Source organism: Megalops cyprinoides, chromosome 2 (assembly GCF_013368585.1).
Source record: "Megalops cyprinoides isolate fMegCyp1 chromosome 2, fMegCyp1.pri, whole genome shotgun sequence".
Classification (NCBI taxonomy): Eukaryota; Metazoa; Chordata; class Actinopteri; order Elopiformes; family Megalopidae; genus Megalops; species Megalops cyprinoides.
This window is the reverse complement of record NC_050584.1, coordinates 37,148,717-37,165,749: the sequence shown is the minus strand read 5'-3', so window position 1 is coordinate 37,165,749 and position 17,033 is coordinate 37,148,717. Positions and strand designations below refer to the sequence as shown.

Sequence of the window (17,033 nt, the reverse complement as noted above, 5' to 3'; positions counted from 1 at the left end):
GAATGCAAATGCCACTAATACAATTAGCCGTTTTGCTGCTACCTTTAAATCTCTTACTGTCATAGCACCACTTACAATACTAATATACAGGAATCTAGAGAAGCATGCATTTGCTAAAATAAACATTTCAAAGGCGAAGATTCTTCCCCTTCAATGCTCATGTAACCATTTTGATTCGCATCAGATGATGATTTAGTGAAGATCCAATATTATATTGTGCATTCCCTTTTTTTTTGGAAAAGGGAAAAAGGGAAAAGGGAAAAAGGTTGGCAGAAGGCAAATGGCTACAGTGGGAGTGTCTAAGGGAAAAAAATATCTCCAGTCATGTAATTGAACTGAGCAGTATTAAGCTGGAAATGAGATCAAGTCCATTTTAAACTAACTGTTTCTGACACCTTATCGGAAACAGTTTCTTTTTTTTAATTATGCTTTGCAGTAATGTCACTTTAGAGCGGCCTGAATTTATTGATTCCGTTTTGATGCTCCCACTTTGCGCCCCCTTCTGTGTCACATGTAGAATAATTATGTGACAGATTGGTGTCAGCAAGCATGTATGTTTTGAAAATGGAAAGCAAAATGAGTAACACTTGTATCAAAATGGCTGCAGTTGAAATTAAATGCATGCCTTCCCAAGAAAAATTGCCGGAACCATTCTTGAAACCCTGCATGTTTAAAACTAGTCATCTTTGAAGTTTGAGTGCTCATAGAATGTCTTTGTAAAACTTTTAAGATATCTGTCAGTTTGCATGAAAACATGATTGGCATTGCTCTCAAATGTGACAAGAATGCTTTCGAGTTCAGTTTGCTGCCCACATGTTGGGTGAAATTACCGTTTTGCACAGCAAAGTATTCTGAAATGGTAAAAATGTACTTTAAGATGCAGTGTGTTGTAAAGTGAAGGTGAAAGGCTGTCTTTAGCAACTCAAGCTGAGGATAATTCTCTTTGATCCATCTTTGCAAAGCATTATCAGATCCTGTTAGTACACTGCACCTCCTTCATAGGAGCACATCCTGTAGAAGAAGCACATTTATATCCTCTGGAAATTACACGGATCGAGTGGAACCCAGTGCAAACACACAGATCAGGGTCGAGCTTTATACAATCATATCTGGACTGCCACAAGCACAGTTAGGTAAATCTGACCTGTAGAGCATCGTCTTCTTCATCTCACATCTGAACCGTGTCACTGTGCTCTCTGTTCATTCAGGCGGGCAGGAGGAGTATGTCTTGTCCTATGAGCCAGTCAGTCAGCAGGAAGGTAAGCTGTTGGGGATGGCCGCTTGATATCTCTGCATGAAATACCCTCTTTGCGTTTCAGTCTTTAATGCTACAGGAGAATAATGACTACAAGACATATTTCAACTTGTTTCAGATTTAAGCATACAATACTATATTCTCAGTGCTGCAGTTTCATCCATGATGAATTAATGGAGTCAGGTTGCACCTCAGGAGTTGATGCTGCTGTGTGTGCGTGTGCGTGTGCGTGTGTGTGTGTGTGTGTGTGTCAACCAAAATGAGTTCCCCTGGAGCTACCCTAGACCATTGGATGTGGTGTCATGAGAAGCAATCTTATCTTATTCTGATTTTTTTTTGCTCCAATGCAATGTAAACAGTAACAGTAAATATAAGTTAATATTTCTATAGGAGATATAAGCTACAAAAGCAGTGGAAATGGAAAACAAAAACCTTCAGCAAGTCCTGTCAATTTATGTGTTTGGACCAGTGAAGTGAGTGTTTAAGTGGTCTCCTTGTGTTTGGCTGCTTGCAGTAAACTACACCCGTCCAGTTATAGTTCTGGGACCCATGAAAGACCGCATCAATGACGATCTGATCTCGGAGTTCCCTGACAAATTTGGTTCCTGTGTGCCCCGTGAGTATTACACTTGTCCTCTGACAGCAACTGCTGCCCTATTGCAGCCCAATTCCAAACACAGTCTACTGCACTATTAATTCATTCAGGCATTTAACTGATGGTAATGTTAAGTTTTTTTTAAGGGAAGAAAGCAGCTGTCTGTGTTGTAGGTCATTTCCACACAATGAGTGAGTGTGTTGCTGGAGCATTTGTCACCCTGAGCTATGGGAAGTCTCACAGCTCCTCTAATATTCAGCTCAACTGACTAGGACTTTTACCTTATTCTAACACTGGCTTGATCATTATTCATGCAAAAAATTTGCCGCTAATAAGGGCTACAATTAAGGACGATCAAATATAATAGCCATGTTGTATTTGGCTGAGCTCTTGTTGCAACAGATTTTGAAATGATGGTTTTTAAGAATACAACAGTAATTAGAGCTGTTACACATTTTGTAAGTGATACCATTTTGAGAGTTCCTTTGCCAATTTCAGACACAACCAGACCAAAGCGTGACTATGAGGTAGATGGAAGAGACTACCATTTTGTCACCTCACGAGAGCAGATGGAGAAGGACATTCAAGATCACAAGTTCATTGAGGCAGGACAGTACAACAATCACCTGTACGGCACAAGTGTCCAGTCAGTACGGGAGGTGGCAGAGAAGGTAAAGGCCCTCATCACCTGTCCCTGGCATACAGTGAAATCTTTCTCAATACACATTTACCATGTTCACAGCTTCTATTTTGCATTTGGAATACATACTGAATGTGTTTGACCTATCATTTTATAGACGTCAGTCATACGTTTACTTGCATTAGTACTGTACCAGCACTGAATGAGTTCCTCTGTGCTTTATATAATTGATAATATTTTTTCTCTCCTCAGGGCAAGCATTGTATCCTGGACGTTTCAGGCAATGCCATCAAGCGGCTCCAAATTGCACAGCTATATCCTATTGCTGTTTTTGTTAAACCAAAATCAGTGGAAAATATTTTGTAAGTAAAGGCAAAAATAATTCTTGCTATGCATTTAGTCTTAACCTAAAATACCTGTAAATAAAATTATATCTACTTGGTTAAAGATTAATGAAGGAGCGTCAAATGAGAGTCATGTTCCACACATCCACAGCATCAGCCTTTCTAGGTTAACCACAGCATAAAGCAGTGTGATGTGAGTGTGCGTCTGACCATGGAGAGAGCTAAATGCTTCTAATCTTTACATTTCTTTAAACCCCAGCATTGTGGCATTATGGCTAGGACATACATTTACATTTACATTTACATTTATTTATTTAGCAGACGCTTTTATCCAAAGCGACTTACAAAAGTGCATACAGTAAGTACAGCGACAGTACGGCGACAGGATGTGTACAGTTCCACAATGAGACAGTTCTCAGCTGAGAGTAAGGTCTGTTTGAGGACGCAGTACTATACATACAGAGTAGTGTTGTTAGATGAACGACACCCTTAGGTTTACAGTCATATTTAGGACATGGCACATGATACTCTAATAGTGACCCTGGCCCACAGGCCCTCAGCCTGGTATTAGTGGTGTAGATAGCAGGAGGAGCCGTGACCAACTCTCTTCCTGTTTCTTCTCCACGTCTCTCTAGGGAGATGAACAAGAGGCTGACAGAGGAGCAGGGCAGGAAGACCTTTGACAGAGCCATGAAGCTGGAGCAGGAGTTCACTGAGCACTTCACCTGTGAGTCATTGCTACTCTGTCACTATGTCACTCAAACGGCCCTACTGCTGTGCTACGGTTATGGCAATATGACACAGAGAGGAGGACAAACTACCTTTCTCTTCCAGTATATAATGTTACTAGTTGAATATGTCAGTGTTATCCCAGTTGTTATTACGATGCTCTGAGTGCACTGTTTCAGGCGTAATACATCTTTGTGCAACTATAAGAAGTTAAGGTTGGATCAGGCAAGTTATTCTGATACACTGGAAAACAATAACGCTTGCAGTAGTTTAAAAACACTCAATTTGTCTTTGTCTTTTAGCTATTGTTCAAGGGGACACCTTGGAGGAAATCTACAACCAGGTTAAACAAATCATCGAGGAGCAGTCTGGGCCTTACATATGGGTACCAGCCAAGGAGAAATTGTGAAGACGCTGAAGCTCTAGGTTTTCTTTGTTTTATTTTTTATTATTATTTGGATTTTTTTTTTTTACCAACCTGGCCTGCTGTGTTTGATGGCTCTCTGACCCCAAGCTTTGGAGTCCGCTGGCCCCTCTGCTGTACCCCTGTCAATGGGGCTATGACTTGTGTCAGGCCTCAGCATTCTCTCCCAGCTTTGACACTGACCATCTCCTTAAGACTGCCCTTTAGAACTCCTGTTTGGATCACAATGGTTTCCTACAGTGGGGGAAGGGCAATGCCTGACCAGCAACTAAAAGGGGGGAATTTACGGTACAGTTCCTTAATGTTTAAGGGAGGTGACTTTCTGCAAAAATCATTTAGATGCATTATGTATATTATTTTCCTTTTAATGTTTCTTTTTCATAACTATGTACGAATATGCAGTTGTATTTGGTTCATAAAGACATGAGGCAAAACTTTGCACGTCATAGCTTTAACAGCATGTTTTGTATATTATAATTTTCTTGTCAGCTTTATTTTCTCTTATTTTCTGTTCCTGTTTTGGTAGTCCTGTGTCTGAAATACAGTAACCATGAGCTTGTTTTTCATTTATCATACTATACTTTTGTGTCAATCAGCTCACAAGTCTACCATTATGTTTTGTCACTTCAAACTGCACAAGTACATGAAGTTGAGAGATGTGTGCTGCAATGTTGCTGACAAAGTTCCTCTAACAAAAACAGTGTCCTATTTTTTAAAGCTGCATTTGTAACTATGCTTGCTGGCCATTTTAATTATGTTTAGGTGCTTTGGAGAGTTCATTAAAACAACACAGAAAAGTGGAGTTGCTGTTTTTAAAAGTGAGATATCCATATATACTTAGGAGGCAAAATGCCAATGCAAAAACTGAATTTATTGTACACTGAGATTTTAACAGATATTTAACCCTCAGTAAACTGCCTATTTTGTTATAATAAAAGACTATATTGAACTTTACTTAAACACTACAGCTGTGGGAATTATTTTCTTTACATTTTCAAGCATATATAAATATAAATATTATATATATATATAAATATAAATATGAATATATTTTTTCCTTTACTTTAACACCACCTCCTTTGCCATTTATTTTCCTTTATATGCATAAACATCGAAGCCGAAAAAGTATCATTATGGCGGAAGACAAGCCCGGTCGATGATTGGGTAAAACAGTATTTGGGATGGAAGCAGTCGCAAATTACGTAACCGTGGCAGCTAGTTCTCCTCTTTTCTCCCCACTCCATGTGAATTCTCTGTGAGTTTTTTCATGTGATGTGCATGGTTTTTAAGCAATAGTCTTTATTATATAAAACAACTAAAACTATGAAAAATACTTCGTGTTTTCACCTGGGATTGTGAAATGTCATATCTTAAAGCGTAGCTCCACCAGGGATTGTACAGGCTTCTCTTGTGTGGACATGGCGATCACGTGGTCTGAATGGAAGCGCTCTTTAATACAAGCCTTTAACCGCCACCAGAGGGAGCTCTGCCTGGTTCCCTAGCTCGTTCTCATTTTCCTCGGAGATGATTGTTTTCTATAAGACTGCTTCTTTATCACCTCATCACCGCTTTATAGCTCATTTTTGGACTGGATTGTGTAAATAACCTTATGACCTGATTCATTCCATTTGTCAAAAGGGGAGAACGGCTAATAAAATCTTTCTCTTACAAAACAGTGCAATGTGCATATTTATTTAAGAAAAATAGTCTTGTTATGTGTGAGTCAGTGTCTAATGTCTTTATGCACGTTCAAGCGATCTTGCAAAATGTACATTTAGGAATACACACGCAGTGAGCACGTTTTGTATGTTAGAGCTCATTTCAGGGAAGGTTTTGTTTCTCTTGGGGGGACTTGCGATTCTGATATTTAGGTATTTAACAAATATGCTGTGAGCAGCGTAAATGCTTGCTAGAACACATTCTTGTACTGTTACACTGGGGTGTTTCTCATTATAATATGAGGTAGCCTATAAGCTAATACGCAAAACTCTCCTAGAATGTTAATTGTATGAACTAGTTTTGTGAATTCTATCAACTTGGTTAAAGATTAAGTCCTCCTTTGAGATTAAATGTGATAAAGAGAATAGGTCTTTCCGTATATAAAAGACTTGTCACAAAGGATATGGTAGTGTTATAAAGGGCAATGATGACATGCAAATTAGACAACTATTGTTTGGTAACTATTACTTACAATCTTATACAGTAGCAACAATCATTTTGATCAGAAATTTAGATGACAGTCATCACTTTTTAATATTAATTTTTAAGTGTAAGCAGAACATAGCTGCCTCCTGTTGTGCCAAGTATGAAAACGGAAATATATCTTCCGTTGTCAGTAATAAACCTGCTCACTTATAAAACACGCTTGTGTTTGTAGCCTACTTGTACAACTTGTACCTGAAACATCATTTGGTTTATAGGGCGTTAAATGTGTAGCCTAAATCAAATGGCTCTTTTTGTAGTAATACCATGAAGGAAGTGTTGTAAAATAGGAATATATTTGATAGCAGAGGCTAAAAAGGTTTTTATTCAGTTGGGTCGCATGTTGCTTTAGTCGATGGAAAACCACCCAATATGATTATTTCTTAGGTGGAGCCCTTGCACTCTGTATGAAAGGCCCTCTGTGTGAGCATACAGGACGGACGCCAGAAGAGCAGACGTGTTATTTTCGAGTGTGGGCTTTTCTGGATGTTGACCAATTTTATTGAAAACATAGAAGAAACAGCTCGGATGAAAAGCAATAGATGCTACGGAAGAACATCATAAAATATATAGCTATACGCCATGTGTGCCACCACGCTCTGCTGAATAATGAGAATAGTAGTTTGGACTTTGGAACTAATAGCGGTAACTACCTTCATATAAACTGAAAGGTCTCAAAGTAAAACGCATCTTTGAACTGAGCTGGCGCCATGGGCATGTGGACTCTGTTAAGCTGTGTTCTTTTAATGCTACAGGCCGGTGAGTTTTCCCTGTATTTCCCAGCTCCCAAACAAAATAATATCTGTGTATACATTACTACTTGCTTTGTCCGTGATTAGTTGTAGAAAATAATATCCAGCTTTTTTCACATGTAATCTTGTCTGTAATATTGATAATTGATAATGAATTGTTAAAAAAAAAAAAAGCTTCTAGGCTGGCATTTTGCGTCGAATGATGTCCGAATGAATGTGATGGAATGGCTAACTATTGACATGTCCTCGTCTTAGTGAGTGGCATGAGCAGCATAAGATGGTGCACGATTTCAGAAGCAGAGATGAATAAATGTAACGACATGGCAAAGGCATTCTCGACTGCTGGGATCAGTCCTTCCTTGCAGTGCGTCAGCGCTGATTCCGTTGGAGGATGTGCGCAGAAACTCACGGTGAGATTCGTGTGAATTGACACGCACGACATTTCCTCACCAAAAACTCCTTGTACTCACCTGCCTGTCTGTAACACCTTTTACATTAAGCACGACTTCTTTGAGGAAAATACGATTTGATGGACTTTCGCATATCTATCATGCAGTAAAAGATCATCTTTGATATGAAGAGGCTGATGAAAGGCAGTTAACTCTTTCTGGAAAATATTGTTTTCAGAAAGTTTATTGATTGGATGAATACCAGTTTCCATTTGTTCCATTTCCAATTGGAAGATTTTATGGATTATTCCACCATGTGTTATATTTTAAAAATACAGTTTGCTTTTGTTAGTTAATATTATTTTATTTGGAAAAAAAGAGCAGACACAATGTCCTGGGAATATGCTGTATAAACTGTATTCTATTATCGGTTTAGCGTGCTCACCACTGTAATGTGAACTAGCACTCTGTCACTTATTGTGCATGGCAGCCTTTCACCTGTCAAATTGGCATCTGCGGTATATTTTCCATTTTTATCTAGAACAAAGAAGCCGATGCCTTTTCCTCCAGCGCTCGGGATATCTATAACATTGGAAAGCAAGCCACCTTCAAAATCGCGGCTGGAGAGTCCAGCAGAGATGGTAAATGGTTCTTTACTTTCTTGAGCTTGAAGTTGCGAATGAGTAATTTATCAAATCTTTACACCGTTTCACCCTTGTTCCGTAATAGGAGTACAATAGATTCATAATGTAAACCGCGTATGAATGTTTAAAGTGATTATTCGGTGTATCGTTTTTGCAATCAGTCATGCCATTTTATGTTGGCAGCGTTGTGAACAGGATCACAAATATGAATCAGATATCTGTGAACAGAGAAGAGAATATATGTCTAAAAATACTCGGAAGACCATTGGTATTAAAGTAATGCGAATAATTATTATTGCCATTTAGAGGTTACCCGTGTCCAGGGCAATTAATTAAATAAGTACGATAAAATGTTAAAAAAATATATATGCCGCCTGATAAAAATATGAAAAAGCGTGCAAGGTATGGAACAGGGTGCAGGTAGACAACCAATCGAATGTAGCCTGAAGAGAGGAAAGTTAAAAAGGGGAAATCCGAAACAGTGCTCAAAAGGACTTGTCTTTAAACGAATATCAATCCTTACAAAAGTCTTGAGCCCCTTTCAGACATGCACTGCACTGTTCTCCAAAACTTGTCTCTTACGATGATTAATAACGTTGGAGACTGCGCAGTGTTAATGTTGGCAGACGTCTCCTTCCATTGCCAGGGAGCTAGAGCAGTGGATAAACAAGATTTTGCAAGAGAAGAACAATGACACTGTGGTTTGACCACCTGTAAATGAAGAAAATATCAGTAGGGGGAGAGCAGATTCACCAGCCGGTTTCAGCCACATAGCTTCTGACACAACCCTCCTTATCCTGCAGGAGAAGGGACCGTGTATTACGCAGTTGGGGTTGTAAAAAAGAGCAATGCGGCCATCAACATTAACAACCTCAAAGGGAAGAAGTCATGTCACACGGGCAAGGGTCGCACTGCTGGTTGGAACATGCCACTGGGTTACCTGATTGACAGTGGCAAAATGTCAGTCATGGGCTGTAACATCCCACAAGGTGCAGTATATCTCCTGTTCAGACTGCCTGTGGAGGCAACATTTTCCCTTCAGACACATTAACAGATTATATATAATGAGTAATTTCTCATTCGTAGATGACCAGTTGAATATATTTGAAAATTAATGAATGAATTGTCTTTCATTTGCACAAATAAATAGATTAAACAAAGAACACATGTTAGATCAGGGCAACAAAGATCACCACAACCAAAGCAATATTTGTCTTTGTGAATCTTATTGAGTGCAGTTACATATAATTCAATAACCTTTTCTTGTACCAATGTACAGTATAATGTAATACATAAGCATACTTGCATTTGTGGACTTTGGGTATGTGTTCTTGACAGAGTGGGTACATTGGGGTGCATGAGTGCTGTATGTGTGACTTTCTTCAGGAGTAGCAGATTTCTTTTCTGCCAGCTGTATTCCTGGTGCCACTGAGCCTGGGGATCCTGCTTCCCTGTGCAGTCTGTGCATTGGCAACCAGGCAGGACAGTACAAATGTGATAAAAACAACAACGAGAGATATTTCTCCTATGATGGAGCATTCAGGTTGGTTTAATGAATTTAATTTTCCACTGTTCTATATACATGTATGATGGAGTATATTGTATATATACACACCTACCTGACAGGCCCCCCCCAATTAAAACCAAATAAAGAAAAGCACAGAGCAAGCCTGTTCCTCTCATCCAAAAATAAATAAATAATAAATAAAGCTGAGAGGATTTGGCATGCTCTGTGATTTTGCTTTATTGCCCATTGTGCATTAAGTTTTCTTTTAGACTTATTTGTGAATTTTAAAGTCAAAACTTTGTGTCTGATGGAATATCTTCCACTTGCACATCACCTGATATTTTTTCATAGCAGATGTATTGAGTGTCCTTTACATTCCTTTACTAAGTTTGGTGAGGGTTTTCTGTCTGGTGTAGGTGCCTGGTGGAGGATGCAGGGGAGGTGGCCTTTGTGAAGCACACGACAGTCATGGACAACACCAACGGTAAGTAGTCTGCTCCCACACATCCACCCTAGTCTGGTACCTCCACACAGAGTATGTGTAATGGAATAAGTGTAACAGGGCCTAATTACTTACTGTGCTCCAGGGAAAAACAATGAATCATGGGCCCAGAATCTAATATCCCAGGACTACGAGCTGCTTTGCCGAGACGGGAGGAGGGCGCCAGTGACAGATTACCACAGGTGCAACCTTGTCCGAGTGCCAGCGCGGGGCATCGTGGTCAGCAGTGAAGTCCAACGGTCTGTGGTCTACAACATGTTACGTGAAGGAGTGGTGAGTCCAGATCTCTGAGAGCATTTTCAAAGACCACTGTGCAAAATCATGCTCTGCAATTTTCACTTATTCTGAATGACAAGGTTTTAAGACATAGCATGGAGAGATGGTTTATGTAAAATAAATTTTAGTGCCACAAATTACAAAACTAAGTGAAAAAAATACATGCATGTGGTGAACATATTTTTACTTCATGTGGGATTGTTATTTTTACTCCATGTGTAATGCTCCATCAGTCTTTTTTGTTTGTGGGTCAAAGTTTTGGATTAATCTCAAGATTTCTTCATGGATCTTTCATTCTTCAAGTAAAAATCTAATAAAATTCTCATTGTTTGTCAGGGATACCTCAAAAGGCTCACTCAAAGAGATATTTCCCATATTTCCCCATCTTTTTCACACAGGACAAAGGAGGATTCAATATGTTTTCATCTGCGATATATGGTGGTAGTGATCTGATGTTCAGCGACACTTCTACGCAGTTTATCTTTTCTGAGACTGACAGCTATAAGGCCTGGATGGGGGAGGGATACTATAATGCTCTGCGTGCGATGGATTGCACCATGTCTGGTAAGGAACTGAACTGATCCTCTCAGGAATCAAGACAGATATGTCTAAAGGGCTAGAAGTATGTCTGTTGACCGCACAACAAATAATGCCTTGGCATGCAGTAGGTCATTTCAGACCGGGCATGTCATGTAGGTGGTTCTTTGAGCGTAGCTGTAATGCTTGTTGCGCTTGGTGTGTGCAGACATCCCAAAATCCCTGCGCTGGTGCGTGCTGTCTGACGGTGAGCAGAAGAAATGCGTTGCAATGGCTGAAGCTTTCAAACAGAAAGCACTGACTCCTGAGATTCAGTGCACTCATGGGGAGTCCCAGGAGGACTGCATGCAGAAGATACAGGTAAAACCATCAGTGATTGCGACAGCACCCAGCACACCCACTGAGCTTTTTCCTGTACAGATTAGCATGCCAGAACTCCTGTACATAAGTCAGCTGAAAGAAAATGGAATTACAGATACAAAATCATGTATAGCGCAAAACTAACTCCTTGAATTATGCTGCTGGCATGGTTTATAAGACAGACAGCCCTGGTAGCTATACATATGAATCCCATAACAGTTTTGACAATGCTGGCTGTTGGACAGCATGGGCATGGTTATTCATGGCCTGTTTTTCCTTGAACATGTGTGCCAACACATCTTTCCTCACAGAACAATCAGGCCGATGCCATAACTCTGGATGGAGGCTTCATCTACACAGCTGGCAAGGACTATGGGCTAGTTCCAGCAGCTGGGGAGAGCTACACAGGTACAAATCCCTCACCTTTCAGCCACTCCAGCTAGCATCTAAATTAGACATTTCGCATACTGTTACATTGTCACAGTGTTACAATCCAGGTCTGTTCAGCAAATCATTATTAACCACTGCACAAGGTCAAATTCCACCATGTATTCTGTTGGCTTAAAATCCCCTGGTGAGGACGTTCTTTGTAAATAAAAATACAACTACACAGGAACTAAAAACCCTACCCCGTGTACATTATTGTTTCATAACAGTAGATTCGCCTCCTATCTTTAATTCAGACACAGGAAACCGCTGTGCTGTAGGTAGGTGTAGAGTAGGTTTCTTTGTGACAAATACTAAAGCTTTCCCCCATTGTCTTTTTGTGGCTTCCCCTAATGTTTAATTCAGAGTGGTGAGTGGTGAGGGGAAATGTACTTTTATGTACTTTGGCATGCCTCATATAGTTTCTTAGTGTGTTTAATTCTACCTTCTGTATGCCCCTAGGTATAAGTGATGAGTCTCTTCTCTGCCCTTCTCTTCAGTTATTAGACTGTTTTTAACAGGATCAGTATTTAAAGGCTGAAAGACTACAACACCTTGTTTAAAAAATATAAAGAATCCCATGAATTCATCCCACCATTTATTTTATGTTTTATTTCCCGTATTGTTTTGCTTCCAGTGATACTATCTCATGTTCATGCTATTTAAACATGTCTGCTTTCTTTTAAAAATAAAGGTGTGCTAACCTATTAACCTTGTTTACATGTTGAAGACATGAAGCAACTCTCTGAAATTCGGTTTATTTTTTTCTTTTTTTGCAAAGTAGGCACATCACACAAATTGATCTATAGTTGGGATGAACAATGAAACAATGTTGGAATCCAGTCAAAAGATCTTATTGACTGCTGAACTGCCTAATTAAGTTGAGATGTGAAAACACCTAAATTAAATTTGTAATGATCACCACTTTTCGGTGGTAGTGTGAAGGCCCTTGAGGCTTAAGATGCCCCTTTTGTGTCCTTTCAGGGAGCCTGGATGGCAGCATCTACTATGCTGTGGCCGTGCTGGAGAAGACCAACAGGAATGTTAACAGCTTCCACGATCTGAAGGGCAGGACATCATGCCACACCGGCTATGGGAGGACTGCTGGCTGGAACATCCCCATGGGGGTCCTCATCGAGAAGGGCCTGATCAGGCCCCAGAAATGCCAGGTTCCCCAGGGTAACCATTACACCTAGAGTCAGAGAACCAGAGATGTGATTGGCTTAGAATGACACTGAAACTTCAGATCTAAAAGAATGAACTGTAAATTTCATGGGATAATTAACGGCTACTGTGGGAGGAACTTGTAAATGTCTCAATACTTTAAGAAATGCAACAGTGCAGTGCTGAACACAAGGGAAGTTTAACTGTCTGCAGTGCTTATAGGTGTCTTCCTGCGATAGCCAAGTTTTAGTTTTTGTTAATTCTGTCTACACAGGTAGGGCACTGGTAGTGTGCGTGCTTGCCTGTCTGTATGTGAGAGCGCTTTTCAGTACTTCTCACCATAAGGTCCTGTGCTTCCATCTTTCCCAGCTGCTGGAGAGTTCTTCAAGTCCAGCTGTGTCCCAGGAGCAAACCAGCCGGGCTTCCCCAGCAACCTCTGCGCTCAATGCATCGGGGACACCAATGGTGCAAACAAGTGCGTGAGAGAGAAGGAGCTGTACGATGGCTACAATGGAGCCTTCAGGTGAGCCACAGCACAAGGAGACAGTGGCAAGCCTTAAGCATCAGCAACACCACTTTGAAACGATTGTCGGGCAGCAGTGTAGCATAGTGGTTACGGAGCAGGACTTGTAACCTGAAAGGTTGCTGGTTCACTTCCCCTGCTGGCCCACTGCTGCTGTACCCTTGGATAAGGTACTTAACCCACGATTGCCTCAGTAAATATCCAGCCATGTAAATGGATAACGTTGTTTTAAGGAAAAGCCGATGTAAGACACCCTGGATAAGTGCATATGCTAAATGCCAGTAATGTAAATGTTGATGTCGTAAAATAGTTGTTACCTTTGATTGCGATGTGAAAGTTTTAGTGCTTATTGGATTGACAGTAAAAACTAAACACAGCACATTCCCCACTGAGTGTGTTGACCATCATCAGATTTGTCTTGAGTGGGTTTCTCTTGTGGTGTTCTTATTTGCCAGCATAGCTCCCTGAAAGATTATCGTCTTGCTGGAGTCTGACAGCACATGGCTTCTGGCATTGTACACGGTGCAAAGACAGGGTTCATGCAGGCAGCGTGGTGATACGTCACCCCTCTGACTTTTTGAAACTCCCTTGTCCACTGTATCACCCTGCAGATGCCTGGCGAGTAAAGCAGGAGAGGTGGCCTTCGTGAAGCACACCACGGTTTTCCAGAACACTGATGGTATGCTGCAGAGGTCCATTTCAGTGTGGATGATACCAAGGAATATTGATAGGTCTTTCAAAACTGGATAGTGAAAAATGATTCATTCCTTGACTTGTTTGTATCTAGACATATCTCTTAAAGGAGATTTGTAAGTGCTTAATCAGGCTCAAGTTTGGCACATGTGTAGTTCATTGATGTGTGCAAAATAGATTTGCTACTTAGTCATAAGCTACATCCATTTTGGTGACCAAGCTAATTTTTTAACAATATGTCAGTAACATATGAGAGCAATCTGCCTTTCAGCTCACATTTGGCAAGTTCATCTTGCGTGGTGTGTGAAAACTATTGGTCATTGTAGATCCCTGACTACACCAAGCCACACACATATACAAGTAGAGTCTTCAGATACGCATAGTTTAACGTTCTAGACAAGATTATTGTTTAAATTGCAGCAGTGATCACACTTTCAACTTATATTTGCCAGTAGTTTTCTCAAACATTGGCGCGTATGTCTCATATGGAGGCACTATTAAACATAACCATTTACCAGCCATTCATCTTAAAATGTCTGCCTGTGACTATACTTGAATTAATAGGGCTTGTCTATTGATTTTTTTCCACTCCTACAGTGCCTACTCTAAAGAACTGGGTAGTCAGAGATTCAGTGTGTGTATGTGTGTATGCATGTGTGTCTCACAGGAAACTCCACAGAGTCATGGGCCATCAACCTGCTGTCAAAGAATTTCCAGCTGCTCTGTCCCCACGGGGCACGTGCTGAAGTCACCCAGTATGCCCATTGCAACCTAGCCCGCGTGCCTTCCCACGCAGTTATGGTGCGACCAGACACCAACCCCTATGCCATCTTTGGCCTCTTGGACAAAGCACAGGTCAGACCTCATGGACCACTACTGGTTTTATGCTTCCTGACAAGCCATGAATTCCCATGCCTACCCACATTCATGACTGAAAAATCTAAGTGATTTCAATGTTTTATAGATGAAATTCTTTTATACCTCATGCAGATTTGTGGCTTGTTTTTATTCTGATACATTACACAAATCACTTGCTTAATCCTTTTATGGAGGACATAATGTGAATCATGCCAGAGCAGTGTTGCTACAGGAATAGAGTTCTGATCAAAGCCACTTTCTCTCACTGCCTTTTTTAGGAATTCTATGGCGATGATGCAGGGTCTGGCTTCCGCATGTACGACTCCTCACAATACACGGGGACCGATCTCATCTTCAAAGACTCCACAGTAAAGATGATTGCTGTGGGGGACAAGAAGACCTATGAGGAGTGGCTGGGACAGAGCTACATGGAATCTTTGCAGGCAATAGAATGTCCCCCCTCTGGCACAGGTACAGTCCGACTCTGTGACTGACCAGGACACGATATGTCTCAGCAGTCCCTCCATTTTCTTCTGTTGCTGTGTCATAGAGAGACACCCAGAGACACCAAGGGAGAGTTATCTAGCTTAAGCTGATGGCATGTCATCTAGTGTCATCCTAATGCCTTAAGTGTGTAAATTTCCAAGGATAAAATTCTTGGTCTGAGAGCAAGAATCAGTCACAACATAATTGATGAAGCCTTTAGATCTTAAGATTGCTTTAGAAGGCTTTTTAAAATTGAAAGTACTACAAAGCCTTTCAATCTCATGATTCCTCTAAGTTAGAAGTACTGATGAAGGCTTTAGTTTGTAAGATTGCTCTATTTTGAGAATACTGTCAAAGAATCCTATCACCTTCACAGTATGTCGAGAGACCTGAGATTTTGAAGGAATCCTCCTTTCAGTGACAGTGAGAACACTGGAATTTCCTGCCACACACCTAGCAAATACATCTCAGAGATGTATATCTCAGAATCCTCTCTAAGTTTTGGGGGAATGTGGGAACAGTGTGCCATAATACTGGACTGTAAACTGTGTTTGTGTGTGTGTGTGTGTGTGTCCCACAGAGCTGTCCTCAGCTTCGACGGTGTTGGTTGCTCTGCTCAGCTCCCTGCTCGCCCTCCTCTCTGTGTAAGAGGACAGAATGCTACCTCGCTCAGCCCTCGCTCATCAGCCATCTCCCCTTCTTTCTCTGCAGTAGCTTTACAGACACTTTAAATTCAACCTGATTAAGCTCAAGTTCAGAAGCTGCATAACTGATAAGATTCCATGTTCAATAGGACATCCTTATCCCAGACGTAATGATGTTTTCCTTTTGTGATTGCACTAAATTGTCCTGCACATAGTTGTGACAAGTTGGTGGCAGGTTTTGTTTGTTGGGGGTGGGGGGACAACATGATGAACATGCTTTGACTGAAATGGTGGTCATTACATTTACATTTACGTTACATTACATCAGTGAGACAGTGGGCGCAAGAGGAAGTTCCATTGGTTGAATTTGATTGAAGGTGTTATGTACAGATGTATTCACTGAGACCAGCAATGTATCTACGTATGCATATCATTGGTTTACTGTTAGGTGGAGGCAACTGCCATATCAGTGCATATGCTTTGCCTGTTACATATTTATTCTGCAGTGTTCTTGTAGTCTTTCCTCCAGTCTACTTTAGGTCTTTGGGTTAATGAGTAACATAGATGTTTTTGAACTACTTGAAGGCACATGCCATGTCAGGGAATATGCAGTGTCTTCCACTATCTCCCTGGATTGAATGAGCTACAGCCCAGTGAATAGACTGTACTATACACTAGTGTTGCACTACTTTCTCTCTAATGAATGAACAGAGGTGGACTGACCGTGGATGGTTTCTTTGTGTGTTCTCCCCAAATACTAGAAAGAGCAGTTGTTAGCTCCACCATGTTGCTGGACTCCCATTGTTGATCTAGACTTTTATGAGACTTTTATGAAAGTATAACCTTGCTTGAATAGATATGTCTGCTAATCAAACATATTAGTAAAAATAATCATGGTTATAAAATAGAATTGGAATCAGCCTTGAAAAAGTAGTGGTCTGGTGTCACGCTTATGTATTTTTGGGAGAACACAGGAAGTTCCATCCTTGTGAGAAGAAGAGCTGAATCAGAAAATGATGCTGTTGGTACACAGTGGCTAAGATGTTTTTTTGTCACTTATTGCAGTTGGGTAATAACTTTAGT

General features: G+C 40.6%; 2 protein-coding genes across 18 annotated transcripts in view; both read left to right on the top strand.

Moving 5' to 3' along the window:
* Nucleotides 1–5,028, top strand: part of dlg1 (discs, large homolog 1 (Drosophila)) — a 170,112-nt gene extending 165,084 nt beyond the window's left edge. For all 17 annotated transcript variants that reach the window (XM_036517316.1, XM_036517307.1, XM_036517197.1 and 14 more), the window contains 6 exons: nt 1,209–1,259; nt 1,770–1,871; nt 2,349–2,521; nt 2,743–2,852; nt 3,470–3,561; nt 3,866–5,028. In XM_036517316.1, the coding sequence (XP_036373209.1) occupies nt 1,209–1,259; nt 1,770–1,871; nt 2,349–2,521; nt 2,743–2,852; nt 3,470–3,561; nt 3,866–3,972 (635 nt within the window). In that variant the 3' untranslated portion in view covers nt 3,973–5,028. The remainder of the gene's footprint in view (nt 1–1,208; nt 1,260–1,769; nt 1,872–2,348; nt 2,522–2,742; nt 2,853–3,469; nt 3,562–3,865) is intronic.
* Nucleotides 5,029–6,628: 1,600 nt separating this feature from the next.
* Nucleotides 6,629–16,743, top strand: meltf (melanotransferrin). The gene is made up of 16 exons (XM_036521626.1): nt 6,629–6,948; nt 7,197–7,351; nt 7,872–7,971; nt 8,778–8,963; nt 9,361–9,517; nt 9,898–9,965; nt 10,069–10,256; nt 10,658–10,823; nt 11,005–11,156; nt 11,468–11,564; nt 12,567–12,761; nt 13,116–13,269; nt 13,881–13,948; nt 14,630–14,817; nt 15,099–15,291; nt 15,887–16,743. Exons 1-16 carry the CDS (start codon nt 6,900–6,902, stop codon nt 15,952–15,954), a joined length of 2,184 nt encoding a protein of 727 aa, XP_036377519.1. The 5' UTR covers nt 6,629–6,899; the 3' UTR covers nt 15,955–16,743.
* Nucleotides 16,744–17,033: the final 290 nt, after the last annotated feature.

Excerpts from the sequence above, each read along its gene's own strand:
- meltf (XM_036521626.1), top strand. The coding sequence starts at position 6,900 with ATGGGCATGTGGACTCTGTTAAGCTGTGTTCTTTTAATGCTACAGGCC. Across the intron at positions 7,972-8,777 it reads TGGAGAGTCCAGCAGAGATG|GAGAAGGGACCGTGTATTAC; the intron begins GTAAATGGTTCT and ends CTTATCCTGCAG. Across the intron at positions 11,157-11,467 it reads ACTGCATGCAGAAGATACAG|AACAATCAGGCCGATGCCAT; the intron begins GTAAAACCATCA and ends CTTTCCTCACAG.